Here is a 14,987-nt window from a genome sequence, read left to right on the forward strand (position 1 = left end):
TTTTCCATTTTGTTCATAGAGATGTATCAGTTTTTACAATTTTGCCACATTATGATTACAGTTTAACCTGAAAATGACATCTAAACTCTAAAAAAGAGAAGACTTGCAATAAGTTTATTGTGACCTATCACTTATTTCAAATACCTATATCTGCAACAAAATGTTTGTGCATGTATATGTGTGTCTTTGGGTGTGTGTGTGTGTGTGTGTGTGTGTGTGCATACGCTTATAGAGTATACATATATTAGTCTAATCATTTACTTTCAGTGTGTGTGTCTGTCTGTTAGCCTGTTCTCCATTTTGGATGTGTTTAACGGTCTTCCAAACATCCAGGATGGCTCTGACCACCTCAGATGCCTTAAATGCTTGAACCCCGGTAAAATGCTGCTTGCAGCTTTAATTATAATTATAATTGTTTATAAAATAATCTTTTTAATTGCGAGTGTAGTTGCATCTGATCAAAGGTGCATTTTTATTCATTATCTTGGGTTAAACTAATTTTACTTTGTTGGATCAGCAGCTATGCTAATGATGTCTGTATTTTGTTTCTATGTTTCCCGTGGTAACTAGGATTTACACAAGCTCCAGTCTGGATCCAGAACACCTGAGAAGAGATGATGCTGACCCTCAGAGGACCTCAGATGATGCTAACCCTGAATCAACAAACAGAACTAACAATTATTGCTAAATGTGTGACTGAATCATATAATAACTTAATCAATAATATTGTTAGTTCATCGTCTAGCTGACTATGTCTTGTATTATTATTATTATTTTTATTTTTTCTAAAATCCTGTCAAATGTGCACAAACTACTAGCTACTACTGAATATTGTAGAAACATAATTTTCTGTAAAGTTGCTTTGTAACGATTTGTTTTGTAAAAAGCGCTATATAAATAAACTTGAACTGAAAAATTGAATTGAAAAAAGCACCGGGCCCAGATTGTGTTACACCAGCCTGTCTGAAATCCTGTGCTGACCAGCGGGCCCACATCTTGACAGATCTTCTACAGATTACTGGATGAAGTTCCTTCATGCTTCAAACGGTCCACCATAATCCCCATCCCAAAGAAATCCAAAATGACAGGACTAAATGACTGTAGCTCTAACGTCTGTGGTCATGAAGTCATTTTGTAAAACTGGTGCTGGCCCACCTAAAGGACATCACCGGACCCTTACTGGATCTTCTTCAGTTTGCCTACAGAGCAAACAGGTCTGTGGACGATGCAGTAAACATTGGACTGCATTATGTTCTGCAACACCTAGACAGACCGGGGACTTATGTGAGGATCCTGTTTGTGGACTTGTGAAGCTCCTGAAGTTTGCAGATGACACCACACTCATCGGCCTCATTCGGGACGATGACCAGTCAGCTTATAGACAGGAGGTTAAAGAGCTGGCTGTCTGGTGCAGTCTTAACAACCTAGAGCTGGACACGCTCAAAACAGTGGAGATGATCGTGGACTTCAGGAGAAACCCCCCTGCTCTCCTCCCACTCACCATCATGAAAAATCATTCAGGTTCCTGGGCACCACTATCTCTCAGGACCTGAAGTGGGACATTCACATAGACTTCACTGTGAAAAAAGGCCCAGCAAAGGTTGTACTTTCTTCGCCAGCTGAGGAAGTTTAACCTGCCACAGGAGATGCTTCAACAGTTCTACACCACCATCATTGATGTTTAGATTCAGAGGAACACACTTTGAAAACCACTCGAGAGCTCAACAGCGCATAATTCAATTTCCAAGGATATGTCAGTTTGATCTGATACTGGAAGTCTAAATATACTCCAGGAGGTATTACTGTCTCTTCTTGTTTATTTGTTGTCTGTGTGCTTCTGTGTGTGGGGTATCGAGCCGTCATCACTGAGAGTGGGATTAAGAAACGCCTCAGCTCAGAAATTGAAAATTGACCTCTGCTTCTTTACCTGAGCTTATTAATATTTCATTACAGTTAGTCTGTTTCATTCCCTATACTGACAAAGGTTCAGGAAATGCCAACGCTATCTCACGACCAATTCGTACGTATTTTACAAGGTGGCTTATTCGTACGAATTTGTATGACCTCACTTGTACGATTTTATACGATTTGTCTAAACCCCAGTGACGGTTAGGTTTAGGGGCGGGGTTAGGTGTAGGTCATTCGCAAAAATTGATACGAATTGTGCAACTCGTAAAATACGTACGATTTGGCAAAAATCGTGTGAATTTTAATGAGTGTGGTCATACGAATTTGTACGAATAAGCCACCTCGTGAAAAATTTACAAATTTCCATGAGATCGGGTTGGAAATGCAGACGTTCTCCTCACTGAGTTTTCATCATTACGTTCAGAATAGTAATAGAAGGTCCTTACTGGCTTTTTATTATTTACATTGCTACTTTGACATTGTACATTTGTAATTGCATTTTAAAAAACAAGCATTTGCCAATTGTTTTTAAAAATTATATGACAACTGCTTTGTTTTTGCCAAAGCTTTTCTTTAACAGTTAGTCAATCATGCAAAAAATGCTATTGGAAAGTTTAAATATGAGTGTAGCCCAGAATTTGACACATGATGGCTGCCAGCAAAGGCACATATTGGAGATTTTAGCTTTGGTAGAGGGGTGCCAATTGATTTTTTATTTAAGAAATATAATTGTTTTCTTCATTCCTTTAACATTGGATTTTACATTGCTTTAAAAGTGCAGTGTCCTGAGTCTTACAGCACCATAATCTTTAATCCTTACTTCAACAGCCTCAAATAATGCCAGTGCTGCTACAAGCAACTATGAAAATGGCTTAGATGGTCTCAAATGCACTACTATGTTGCTAACAGCATCTCAGAGGCTGATGTAAATAGCAAATAGATCACATTATACACGCACAGAGCAGCATTCTCCTCCCCTCTCATTCATTATTCACAGCTTGTTATATTCTGGGTGATTAAGGAGGTTCAGCTCCACATTCATGACAGATGAGTTCAGTTGTTTATCCCAGACATAAATCAAAAACATGTCAGACACAACACTTTGAGGCAGCTTTGACACATTCAGAGATGCAACTAGGAACAGGGTTGGGCAAAAAATGGCTGCCTTTCAATTCACAAGGCTGAATTTGAATCAAATTGGCCACTGGAATGACATTTAGGGATTTTCAGTAGTCCAAAACAACAACAAAGTTCTGGAATGTTCTGTTTTCAATTCTGCATTCAATGCTAAATTACGCCCAAAGCTGTTTGCACTCTTAAAAATATTGGCATCTTTGTTTTAATGAAGAAGCTTTAACATTCCATTTCACAAAAGGTTCTTTATAATGAAATAAGTTTCTTCATACCAAGAATAAAACGGGTATTTTAAGAATTGTTTACTGAAAGGTTAATGAATCCAAAACATTTTTCAATGTCATAGCTTAAAAAAAAAAGAAAAAAAAATATTGGAGTACTTTTTTTAAGATTGTAGTAAATGCATTGATTTCCTCAATTAAATGGTTTGGATTTTAGATAAAAAGTGTTTAATTGATTTTTAAAAAGTCGTAATTTCCATAAGCAGACCATTAACAACAGTGCATCAAGACACAAAGAACATGTTACATAGTTACATGATCTACACAACATGGAAGGCCTGAAACAGCAAACTGTCCAAAGAGCTTCAGCTGTGCAACCGTTGTCTATCAGCTCCAACACTCTGACCATGAATTAAATAATTTTTCAGTGCAGAAATCATCTTCACACACACTCTTGCTATGATGGGCGCAGAGGGCTGCGATCAAACATCTCTGTCCCATTTTCTGTATTTTTAACCGAGAGGCTCGATATTCCTGGATATCTCCCTGTCTTCAGGGAGGATACCACTGACAGATACCTTACGCAATTGGCACAGTCTGAAAAGAGCTTTTTCAAGTAAATACATCTGATGCGGGGCCGCATGTGGAGTCTCACTTCCTCTGGAGAGCGGCAGCCATCGGATCTGAGGCAGTACGGGGTGTAGAGCCTGTTGTTTTTGTCTTTGAGGCTTTGGCTCTTCTCACTGACTCTAGATCAGCTCTCCAGAGGTCACGAAGCCTCAGTGTCAGTACATGTGGTTCTGCAAGTCACACCGACTTAAGAGTCTTAAATCCACAGAACTTCCAGCGTTTTTCCAATGTCGCTCCAACGCCGCTGAACTCCTGCTGGAACATGTTGGGCAGCCGGACCATTAGTCTTTCAAGTTCACCGGCCGAGATCTGAAGAATGAAACATGAGTGAAGCAGTGTGACACTTAGATTGTTATTGCTGCTCTATGTTGAGCATTTTGTGCATAAACTGACACAAAATTGCCCACTGCATCCTTGCCTCTGTTTGCTTAGAAATCAGTCAAAGGCACTAATGTGTTTGTCAGTATGTTTGTCATTTGCTTCCTGCAAACAGTTACTGTGTAGTGCTATTGTTCTGTTTATTTTATTTTATTTTATTTACACAGGAAGTATATCAACTTTTATTCAGTTTATAATACTGCTTGTTTTCTCTACTCTCAGTTTAAGAAAATTACAATTTAGGGTAGAATAAGATAAACTTCTTGCATTTCTTGAGACAAGTTAGAACTATTTATTTAATAGACAATAACATTTACTTCACAGACTGGTAAAATGACTACGAAAGCAATAAAGAGATTAAAAAAATGCATCCGTTTCCTTTGTGCCCAGTTTATGGCTAGAAAAGGACATAAAGAGACTTTGTGCAATTGAAGATGATGAATCAATGATTTTCTACTTGAGATTGGTAATCAGTTGCAGCTGGTATTTATAATTTAGAAAGATGGACATTATTATTAAAGTGGAACACAAGTTATCAGCATTTTTGGTTGATGCTGATTGAACCATAATATTAAAATAAATGCATGAATAAATAAAATACTACTTTGTCTAGTTGCATATATTATTAAATTTAAGACAGATATTGTAGACAGGAAACAATGGGAAGGGTAGTTGGATTAAATAATGTTCGCCTGCACACAAGCGGCACCGTGCAAAATGTCAAAGCACGTTCGGTGCCCTCCAGGCCACATCTGACACATGAAATTAGCATTTTGTTGTAGACTGGACAAGCTCCACCAGGCTACTGGGACACAAATAGTTGTGCTGTGCCAGTGCGGATCACACCAGCATGCAAACAGTCCCTCTGATATTTCATGCAGTATTTAGGGGTCAAAGTGATAACAAACATAAGGCCCATATAACATATTGACTGAAATGAGATTATTTCTAATCTTTTATTAATCCTGCATGCACTCAATGCCATTAAAGAGACAGTTCACCCAAAAATGAAAATGATGCCATTTACTCACCCTTCATTTCCTCTAATGAGGTTTGTTCTAGCGTGCTTCTGTTTACCATATATGAAGCACTCTTTGTATGTGTTTTTATATTAAAGCATAAATCATTTTTAAATATTTTCTTCACATGAAGTCTCTTTACGAGTCTGAATCTGCCCATTCATAAGGATTAGTTTTATAATGACTTCATGATCTTTTTGGATCTTCAAAGGCTTAGTTAGATGGACTTTAAATGGAGAGACACAGGTTTAATTACACATCTTAATTTGTGTCTGAAGTTTAATAACCAAAGTATTATAGGTTTGGACTTGAAGGTAAGTAAATGATGACAGAATTAAAATTTTTGGGTGAACTAACCTTTTAATTACAACAAATAATCACCTTTGTATCAAGTCTCTGGATGTAAGACCACAGATATTCAATGTTGGCTCCAAATGGGTGGACGTGGAGGAAGGTTGATATGATTCCTGATTGGAGAGACAGACAACAGAGCAGGCTTGTAAATGAACGTATGTTGCCTCTGACTAGTAGAGATACAGTGGCACAATCATAAATATTCTGCCTGGAGCAGAAGCACCATCCTTCCCTACTCAAGCTGATTACTTTGGAGAGGTCCTGTAAAGGTAAAGCACTGATGCAGAGACACAGGATATAGTGCCTTGCCTGGAGGGCCCGAGCCAATATTTATTTCCTTGATTTATATGCCGTAACGTCGCCAATTACCAAGGAACCTCATTCAATTCCCTCCGCAAGACCTACTTTCACAGAGCCGCACTTGGGGAGGGAAGGGGAGTCTCAAGATGTCTGTTCTGATCTTAAAATTCAATGCAGAATAGCTGAGCCAACACCATACGTCTCTGTTCTGCTACAGCGCATCGTGCTTACTGAGATAAACATCTGTTTTTGCATACTCGCACGAGAAATCTAACCAAACAAACTCATTTAAAAGCCCTAACGGAGGAAGCTTATACAAAATGATGTTTTCACAGCAAGCTAATCCAATAACTGCATTAGACGTCCTCTTCAGAGCTAAGAGTCTAGTACGGGAGCGCCTGGAGACTTAAACGATTTGTGTTCTTCAGTGCGTCCCTTCACTTTGTTCTGCTCAAATGAGTTTGGCTTTTCTGGCTGAGGGCCTCCGAGCCTGGCTGACGCTCCCTACTCCATCAATGCAGTATATGTGTCCTCTTTGCAGCCATAAGATAGAGCAACGGTTGTGTGGTATTTTCTGGGCAAGAGCCAATGAAGTGCCGAGGAAAAAGAAGAACAGCTCCCCTGAGCTCCTCCTAAGGATCATCATTCAAAAACGTGACAGAAAGGCCGAGGTGTTGCAGCCTGGCTTTCCTCGCCTTTCCAAGTCATTGTTATCACAGTGGTTCAAACACCTGCGTGCCCTTCTGTGCTTTTAAGCTAGGACTCAATCCTCCAAGCCCATTTGGTATTCAAGCCCCTCAGCACACGACTCAAGATGTTTTATAGATCAAACGGCATGAAGTGGAGTTGGAATAATTACCGAGCAAGAGAGCCTCTTTCTCTGATCTCAAAGGACCCCAGATGACCATATCGTTATTCTTCTCTCGATGATGGTAGAATGCTGCGGTGCCATTGACTCCCTGTACACAAGCATACAAAGGAAAAACACATATCAGGATGCAGGGTAACCTTCGCAAAGCAGATAATAGATAGATGGATCATGCAAACTGTTGAGTTAGTAGAGTATGCATGCTAATCTTCACAGAAAATGCACCGCATTCTGCTGTGTTCAGAGAAATCAATGCCTGTTGACATTTAAGAGGCCCTTCTTCCAAGATGCAGTCCGTAAGTCACATAGGGGTTAAATCAGAATCCTAGAAAAATCCTTGCACAGTGCATTTACAGAAACCCTCAGTGAAAAAATATCTAAATGGAGCAACGCTATCTCACGACCAATTCGTACGTATTTTACAAGGTGGCTTATTCGTACGAATTTGTACAACCTCACTCGTACGATTTTATACGATTTGTCTAAACCCCAGTAACGGTTAGGTTTAGGGGCGGGGTTAGGTGTAGGTCATTCGTACAAATTCATACGAATTGTGCAACTCGTAAAATACGTACGATTTGGCAACAATCATATGAAATTGTACGAGTGTGGTCATGCGAATTCGTACGAATAAGCCACCTTGTGAAAAATGTACGAATTGCCGTGAGATCGGGTTGAATGGAGGCAACAGTGCATACAGTATGTGTCTTTAACCAAACATTGAAAATTCCTGTTCAGTAACTCTTGAAGGAAAAGTTTCACATTATGTATATACTGTATGTCATACCCATTCAAACCAAGGGGAAATACGCTTACTTAGATTGTGCCAGATTTTGAATGCAGCTTCCCAAAAAAATTAATATATAAATCATAATTAAGTTCCAAGATTACTGAATGTTGGTGACAAATGTTTAGTGCACCAAATTTGGCATCTTTTAAGCTAAAATATATCCTTTAGCCTAGTTGGAATTTTTTCATATGGGTGGAATCAGTCCAAAATTTTCACTTTGTGAAAATTACTTTTGCCAGTCGATAAAAGAACGGCCCCTGATTCACTGATGTTTTTTAGCTTTATGGTGTCAAGTGCTAATGTTTTGAAGTCATTTGTTTCCATATGCTACATAATATGTGGACGACCGAATTGATGCAGGATTTATAGTCCTAATTTTTGTAATATTCTGGAGTAGTGACAGTAAATGTGTTAACAATGTATATTTTCGCTTCAAATTCGAATTCATAAGGATATAATTGAAGCTGAAGACATTATATTGCAATTTAAATATTACAGTGAAAGCTTAAGTAAAGTTTTATTAAATATTAAATATAGATTTTAAAGGAAACAAAATTAAAATGTAAAACTGCCAAGACAACAGTTCTCATGTTCATTTAGTTTAACTTGATGTAGTGAAATAACTAAAACTGAAATAAATTAATAAAAATACATATTTAAAAAATACAATGAAAACAGTTAATATAAAACTAAAGACTGATTCAAAATATTAATAAAAACTATTTATCAGTGATAACATTACAATCTGAGGCAGACAGTAAAGCGCTTTGGGGTCAAGCCAGTTATATAAAAATGTTTCTTATCCGTGGGTTTATTATGTCATATGTTGCAGCGTTATATAGGTATAACAGCCATCATTGTAAATTTCTTTAACTGAGAATTTATTTCAATTTATTGATTCAAAAAAAAAAAAAAAAAGATGCAATTCTGTGAAATTCAATTCCTGCAAATATTGCACCTTAATAAAATGCTTTCTGACATTCAATAAAGCACTTTTCAATTAGGGAAAAACAGGGAGACCATATTCTTACAGAGCATACAGAACAGTAGTCTAAAATTAACTTCTGCCAGAGAGCTCATGGTGTGAAGAGAAATGAAGGTATGATGATATGTTAGCGGTTCACACTTCTCTTTTGATATGTGCTGGTACTGCAGACTAATCTCACTGGTGAATGTCAGTGACATGATGGATGCTGGGCGTAACAAACAATCAGTCTAACTTACCTTTTCATGGCCTTCAGACTTGTGGTTTGTCAAATCTACTGATTCCATGGCGTTCAACAGCTGTCAAAAAAACCCAAAACAAAGCATAAATACTCACTTATTCAAGACCTATTTTGCAGTGCAGCTGTGTAGGAGCTTTGTAGACAGTCTAGGGAAAAATCAGTCTAGCCCTGAGTTTGCTAAGTTGATACTACATTTTTTAATGGATACTTGTTAGAAATGGGGTAATGAAACACATTAGTGATTTCATAGATTATGCCCAGGGTGTCTGTAGAAGATCACAGCAGTTTCACACTTCTGAAATGTGGAAGCAGACCACATCTGGTTCTAAAAATACTATACACATGTCTTCAATCTGCTAGTGGGTACGTTTACCAGCACAATAACTGTATGCGCTCCACAGGACCTCCACGACTATTGATGTTCCTGTTATCTCAGTCAAAAAACATTCATGCAAATCAATGTCTGCTGTTAGGAAAATGGGGTAAACAAGACTGGTCATTATTCCCTGCATCTGGGCAAACCACTGTACTGGCACAAATGATAAGGTATCATGTTGTGCTGTTCAGCAAAAGTGAGAAAATATCATCTGTCCTCAATGACAACAGCTCTATAGACATTAAAGGGTTAGTTCACCCAGTTTTGGGGGTGAGTAAAACACAGCCTAATTTTCATTTTTTGGGTGAACTAACCCTTTAATCAAGGCAGAGACCACGTTTAAAATGGACATGGATTAAAAAGCTGTAAGTGAGAGACGTTGACAACTCCTGTGTCTCTAATTCATGTAGAAATCTATTTTCAGTTGCTATCATTTAAAACCTAGTGAAGCGCCCACAGAGACAGAATGTTAAGACATCCCTTGTGAGAAATTTAGCATTTAGCATAACTTTTTAGCATACTTCTAAAAATAAGAAAAAGGAGTGTTTTTGCAAATGTATCGTAGTTTAACTGTATATTAAATGCTATTTGTTTCCTTTTAGAATTAAAAGTGTGCTTAAATGTTTAAAATGTTTGTCAATGTGTTAAATGTGCATTTGTAGCGTACTTCAAATCTTAGAAGTATATTTAAAAAAATATATATGTTAATGAAACAAAAATGTCACATTTCATGACTTTTTATTAACACACTTAAGTACACTTTTAAAGGTGCATATAATAAAGGTGCATGCAATAATATTGAATTTAAAGCTGTTTTCTTTGTTTTACTTTAAAGTACATTTTAGAATGTTCATTTAAAGCACATTATTTAAATAATAGTACGTACACTAATGTGTACTTCTTTTCACAAGGAAACCTTCTCTACGGCTGAATTTTGTGTGTGGCTAAATCTTATTTGAGGCCACTGTACATCTAGATGTTGTGTTGCATCTATATCTTTTTCATAGACTGGGCACGTATGACTGTGTGTTGTCTAGTGTATAAATTAAGACCACCCGGCTCTCCAGCGTAGCCTTGTTCCCCTCCTGCAGCCACGGCAAAGTATCTTGTGACAAAAAAACCCTGTCCTGATCTTTTTCATTGCATTTTTGAGTTACTGTGGCTGCTTTCAGGTGTGTGTGTGTGCACCCTCTGCTCCTGCTGCCATGTTGAGTTGTGTTTCTCGCTGCATGCACAGGGGGAGTGAGGACACTCAGTGACCCGGGGCTGCAGAGCTTCCCGCTGTCACACATGAGGAGGCAGACACTGCCAAAATGCAGTATATCTGAAGTGAACAGCGCTCTTAATGGCTTACATAAGGCTTTGTGTCCCTCTACAAAGTAACTCCCCACCAGTGCTGTGAAGATACTAAAGGCTACTTTTTCCAACGAGTAGAGACACAATAATGAACTGCATGTGAAGCTTTAGAGCCAAGGGAACTGAGCATACAAACATGCCAAAAAAGTTTACTATTGCTCTAATAAGTCCAAGTAAGGTGAACTGGTTCATGCAAATGTATCGTAAAACAGTGGTGCTCAAACTTTTTACTACAAAGGACCAAAATTCAAATGGAATTAAGAGCTGTAGGCCTCAAAGTAAATTTTGCACTATATCCAATTACATATATAAATTTCAATGGTAAATGCTAAATAAATAAATTAGTTTAAACAAAAAGATACATTGAAATGAAGACATCCCTCAATGTCAAATGATTTCGGGGCCACCACTCAATTGCTGTATATTAAAATCAGTTCGAAGACCTTAATTTATAGCATTTAAAAAAATATCTAAGGAAATGTTTGTTGGTTAACCCTAATTTAATTAGTTTAAATTGTAACTCAAAATGATTGATGCCATACTGTTGCATTAATGTTTTATTTTTATTTTTTGCTAAAACATTTGTCTTTAGAGTCTATTTGTACCATTATAAAACACACACACACACACACACACACACACAAAAACAAAGTTTTAGTTAAATGCTGTTGTTTATCAATACACTTTCTGCTTAGTTACATAAATTATAGTCACCCCCGTCCCCCTCCAATTTTATAGGAAAAAATGCGGGTTAATATTGTCACCCTAATTGCCAATGCCATCCTCATTGCTTTTTACCATAAAAATGCTCTGACTGCAAAATATTAAGCTTGTAGTAACTTTAAATTGAGTAATGGCAGTAGCTCTCCCAACACTGCTCCTCATAATTATTGTCTGTGCCCTCAAATAACACTATTATTCAGATAGAAATTCAGATTATTCAGAAATATGGCCATGGAATCTGTCCGACCTTTTCCCTGAGGCTGAGGACCTCTGTCTCTAGGTAGCACTGCTCATCTTTGGCCTGCTCCAGCTCCAGCTCCTTGCCCTTCAGCTCTTCCTGGAGCCGAAGCAGTTGCTGTGGAGACAAACAGCATCGTGAGCAACAGAGAGCAATGAGCAGCGTGTGTGTGGGGCTGTGTGGTGCCCTCATAAACAAACATCACTGCACAGAAAGATAATATGTGACCCTGGACCACAAAACCAGTCTTAAGTGTTTTTCAAAATAGAGATTTATTCATCATCTGAATAAGTAAGCTTTCCAGTGATGAATGGTTTATTCACAACTATTTAAAAATCTGCAATCTGAGCGTGCAAAAAAAATGAAATACTGAGAAAATCGCCTTTAAATTTGTCCAAATGAATTCTTAGCAATGCACATTACTAATCAAAAATTACGTTTTGATATATTTACGCTAGGAATCTTCACTTAATGTCAGAGTGATTTAAAATAATAAATAAATAAACTTTATATATACAATAAAATTAAAACCAAAACTTAAAAGTTAGTGTAATGAAAAAGTTCTCCATCCATTAAATTAAATAGAGACGGGCCACTGCACTCTAAATAATTCTAGACCTCATCTTTCTCTTTCCACAAAAAAAAAAAATACTAATTTCTTACATTAGTATTGATCTTGCACATAAAAGCCTTTAAAGCAACTGTACAGTGTAAAATGATGGAGACAGAGAGAGAGCTCACCGGAGCCTGTGCTAATGGCGCACTATGACAGTCTGCATCATCAAGAACACTGTGTCCAATCAGTGCTTAAGCTGAACTGACAGCTACAGTAATTAATGGAGGTGTGAGTGTTTGTGCTCCAGATGGAGAGCTGACGTGAGAGCATACTGCACACTTACACACTGATCTGGTGCGTATGTTTGAATGTGTCAAATGTGTTTCAAGACACTATTTGGGTTGTTCTTTAATCTCAGTCCTCCCTTAAGTATCAAAAACGTGATGATGTGATCTTGAGACTGAGTGGACCGAGTATGAAGTTACTTTGATGATTCTTTAGACATGGGACAAACTTTTAGCAAAAGGTTTTGATTTAATTGGTCACTTGATGAGTCACGAGTCCGCATTAATAACTGGAGAATAATATCAAACAAGCTGCATGTAGTTTGAAAGTCTGCAGTGTCAGCAGGAATTTGATTTATTGAGTATTGAGGTTGTTAACATCCTCCCACTGAGAGACTCTCTCTCTCTCTCTTTTCTCTCTCTCTCTCTCTCTCTCTCTCTCTCTCTCTCTCTATATATATATATATTTACATACATTACCATTCTGTTCAGTAAGAAGCCATTACATTGATCAAAAGTGACAGGAAAGACATTAATAATGTAACAAAATATGGTGTTTTCAGGATTGCTAATAAGAAATGTTTCTTGAGCAGTAATGCAGCGTATCAGAATGATTCCTGAAAGATCATGTGACTCTGAAGACTGGAGTAATGATGCTGAAAATTCAGTTTGCATCATAGGAATAAATGACAATTAAAAATATATTCAAATAGAAAAATGTTTATTTTTTTTTAACAATATTACACAATTATATTAGCGAACACATTTTCTAGTGACTAAGAGCCTTCCCACAATAAACTCAAGATTTGCTGCTTATTGCTAGCGTGCAAGTCAGTTATTGTAGTAGTTAGTGTATGTTTAGGCATTGGGTATGGTTAAGGGATCTAGAATATAGCCATGCTTTAATATGTGCTTTATAAGTATTAATACACAGCCAATAAGCCAGTAATATGCATGCTAATAAGCAACTAGTTAATGGTGAATAGTGTTCCCTAATCTGAAGTGTAGCTTATGACCAAAAACCATCTGAAGAGTCCTCTGACGTCTGCATTACCTGCTGCATGTTCTGCATGGTCTGCTGCAGGAAGTGCAGCTGTTGTTCCTGCGTGTGATCCTCCTCGGTGCGGTACGTCTTTCCCTGCTCCTTCTTCAGCAGCTCCACCTCGTTCCTGTAAGCGTCCAGCTGCCAGCGCAGACTGTCGTTTTCCTCCCGCAGAGCACACGTCTGCGCAGACAGCTCTGCTCTCACACAGGAAGGAAGAGAGAAGGACAAGACGTGAACGTGGATAAAGGTCTTTATCCCTAGCCTTCCCATAATCTGTTGCATAGATGTGATGATGCAACATACAATCTAACATGCATCATATAGGACAAGTACTAACATCAGTCCGTCTGGTTGAATCAGCAAATACGTGGCAGGCTTTATCGTGAAGTTTGCATAACAACTCGGTCACGGTGCTGAGTCTCTGCTGTGTCAACAGAGAATCTCAACTATTAGATGTTCTTTCCTGCCACTGACAATACTTCTTTTATTGAGCCAGAGCTTGTGTGCTCTGACAGGTCGTGAAATATCGCTGAGCTCAGAATCCCCTGACACTTTCTGCCACCGTTCTGTGTCGAGGCAACATCATTCATAATCATATTTGCTGTGGGATACATGCAGGAAGGAGAGTGTAATCACTCATGTTGATATCTCAGCACAAATGCTGTTGTACTCAAGGTTATCTGAAGGATGTGATCGCTCTGCTCAAATAAAGCTAATAAAATACAAGTGGTCACGGAGGAGCTGATTTGATTAGAGACTAACAGGACTTTTTTTTCTTCATTAAGTCAAGGAATGATTGGGAATTACTATTAACCTGATACTTTATACTCACTGTCTGGAGATGCACTTTTCCTGATGGACCAGTCGACTTGATACTTTACAGAAGGTCTATGCATTAGTAAATCTATTAGGTATTATGAACTAGTGATGAATAATTATTTACAGTGTTGTATCTTAATTTATCAATATTGCATGAAACATGTTCCTACAGGACCAGGGATACACTCACTTCACATATCTACTTTACAGACACTGATCATGAACGTGTTTCAATGCTTCGCAAATGAAAACTGCATTGGTTTGTGATGTTTATCTGGCATAAATTATGTATTATTAGAATTATGTGAAACTGTGATAGCCTTGAAAGCATCAGTTAGAATAATTAGAAAATGATAAACATTTCAGTTTTGCATCATATGCAGTCTCTTTCCAGCATTGTGTTACATTATAACTTTCGCACTATAGTTGTAAATTAAATAAATAATGTGATTGAGGGCTGGTGGGAAAATACTGATTTGTCTTTTTCACTAATTTTTATTTTTTTAATTTGCTGTTTTAAATTGCAATAGTATTTCACAGTGTTAATGTATTTTACTTTACTGTTTTGATCAAATAAATGCAGCCTTTATGAGCACAGAAGTTTCCTTTCAAAAACATAAAAAAAGAAAATATTCCTATGTTTATTTTTTGTTAAATCTTAAATCTTAAACTTTTGTCCTAGCAGGGAAAAAAATGAATATTGTTAATGAAATGTAATTATATGGGCATTGAACAAAGGTCTCTGTGGCACTGCATCACACA

At 37.5% G+C, this 14,987-nt stretch overlaps 1 protein-coding gene across 5 annotated transcripts in view; it reads right to left on the minus strand.

Moving 5' to 3' along the window:
- Positions 1 to 3,468: 3,468 nt before the first annotated feature.
- Positions 3,469 to 14,987, minus strand: part of LOC113053469 (ecto-NOX disulfide-thiol exchanger 1-like) — a 76,641-nt gene continuing 65,122 nt past the window's right edge. For all 5 annotated transcript variants that reach the window (XM_026218527.1, XM_026218531.1, XM_026218528.1 and 2 more), the window contains 6 exons: positions 13,416 to 13,600; positions 11,531 to 11,638; positions 8,827 to 8,886; positions 6,804 to 6,903; positions 5,672 to 5,757; positions 3,469 to 4,202 (listed from right to left, as the gene is read on the minus strand). In XM_026218527.1, the coding sequence (XP_026074312.1) occupies positions 4,071 to 4,202; positions 5,672 to 5,757; positions 6,804 to 6,903; positions 8,827 to 8,886; positions 11,531 to 11,638; positions 13,416 to 13,600 (671 nt within the window). In that variant the 3' untranslated portion in view covers positions 3,469 to 4,070. The remainder of the gene's footprint in view (positions 4,203 to 5,671; positions 5,758 to 6,803; positions 6,904 to 8,826; positions 8,887 to 11,530; positions 11,639 to 13,415; positions 13,601 to 14,987) is intronic.

Source organism: Carassius auratus, chromosome 34, assembly GCF_003368295.1.
Source record: "Carassius auratus strain Wakin chromosome 34, ASM336829v1, whole genome shotgun sequence".
Taxonomy (NCBI): domain Eukaryota; kingdom Metazoa; phylum Chordata; class Actinopteri; order Cypriniformes; family Cyprinidae; genus Carassius; species Carassius auratus.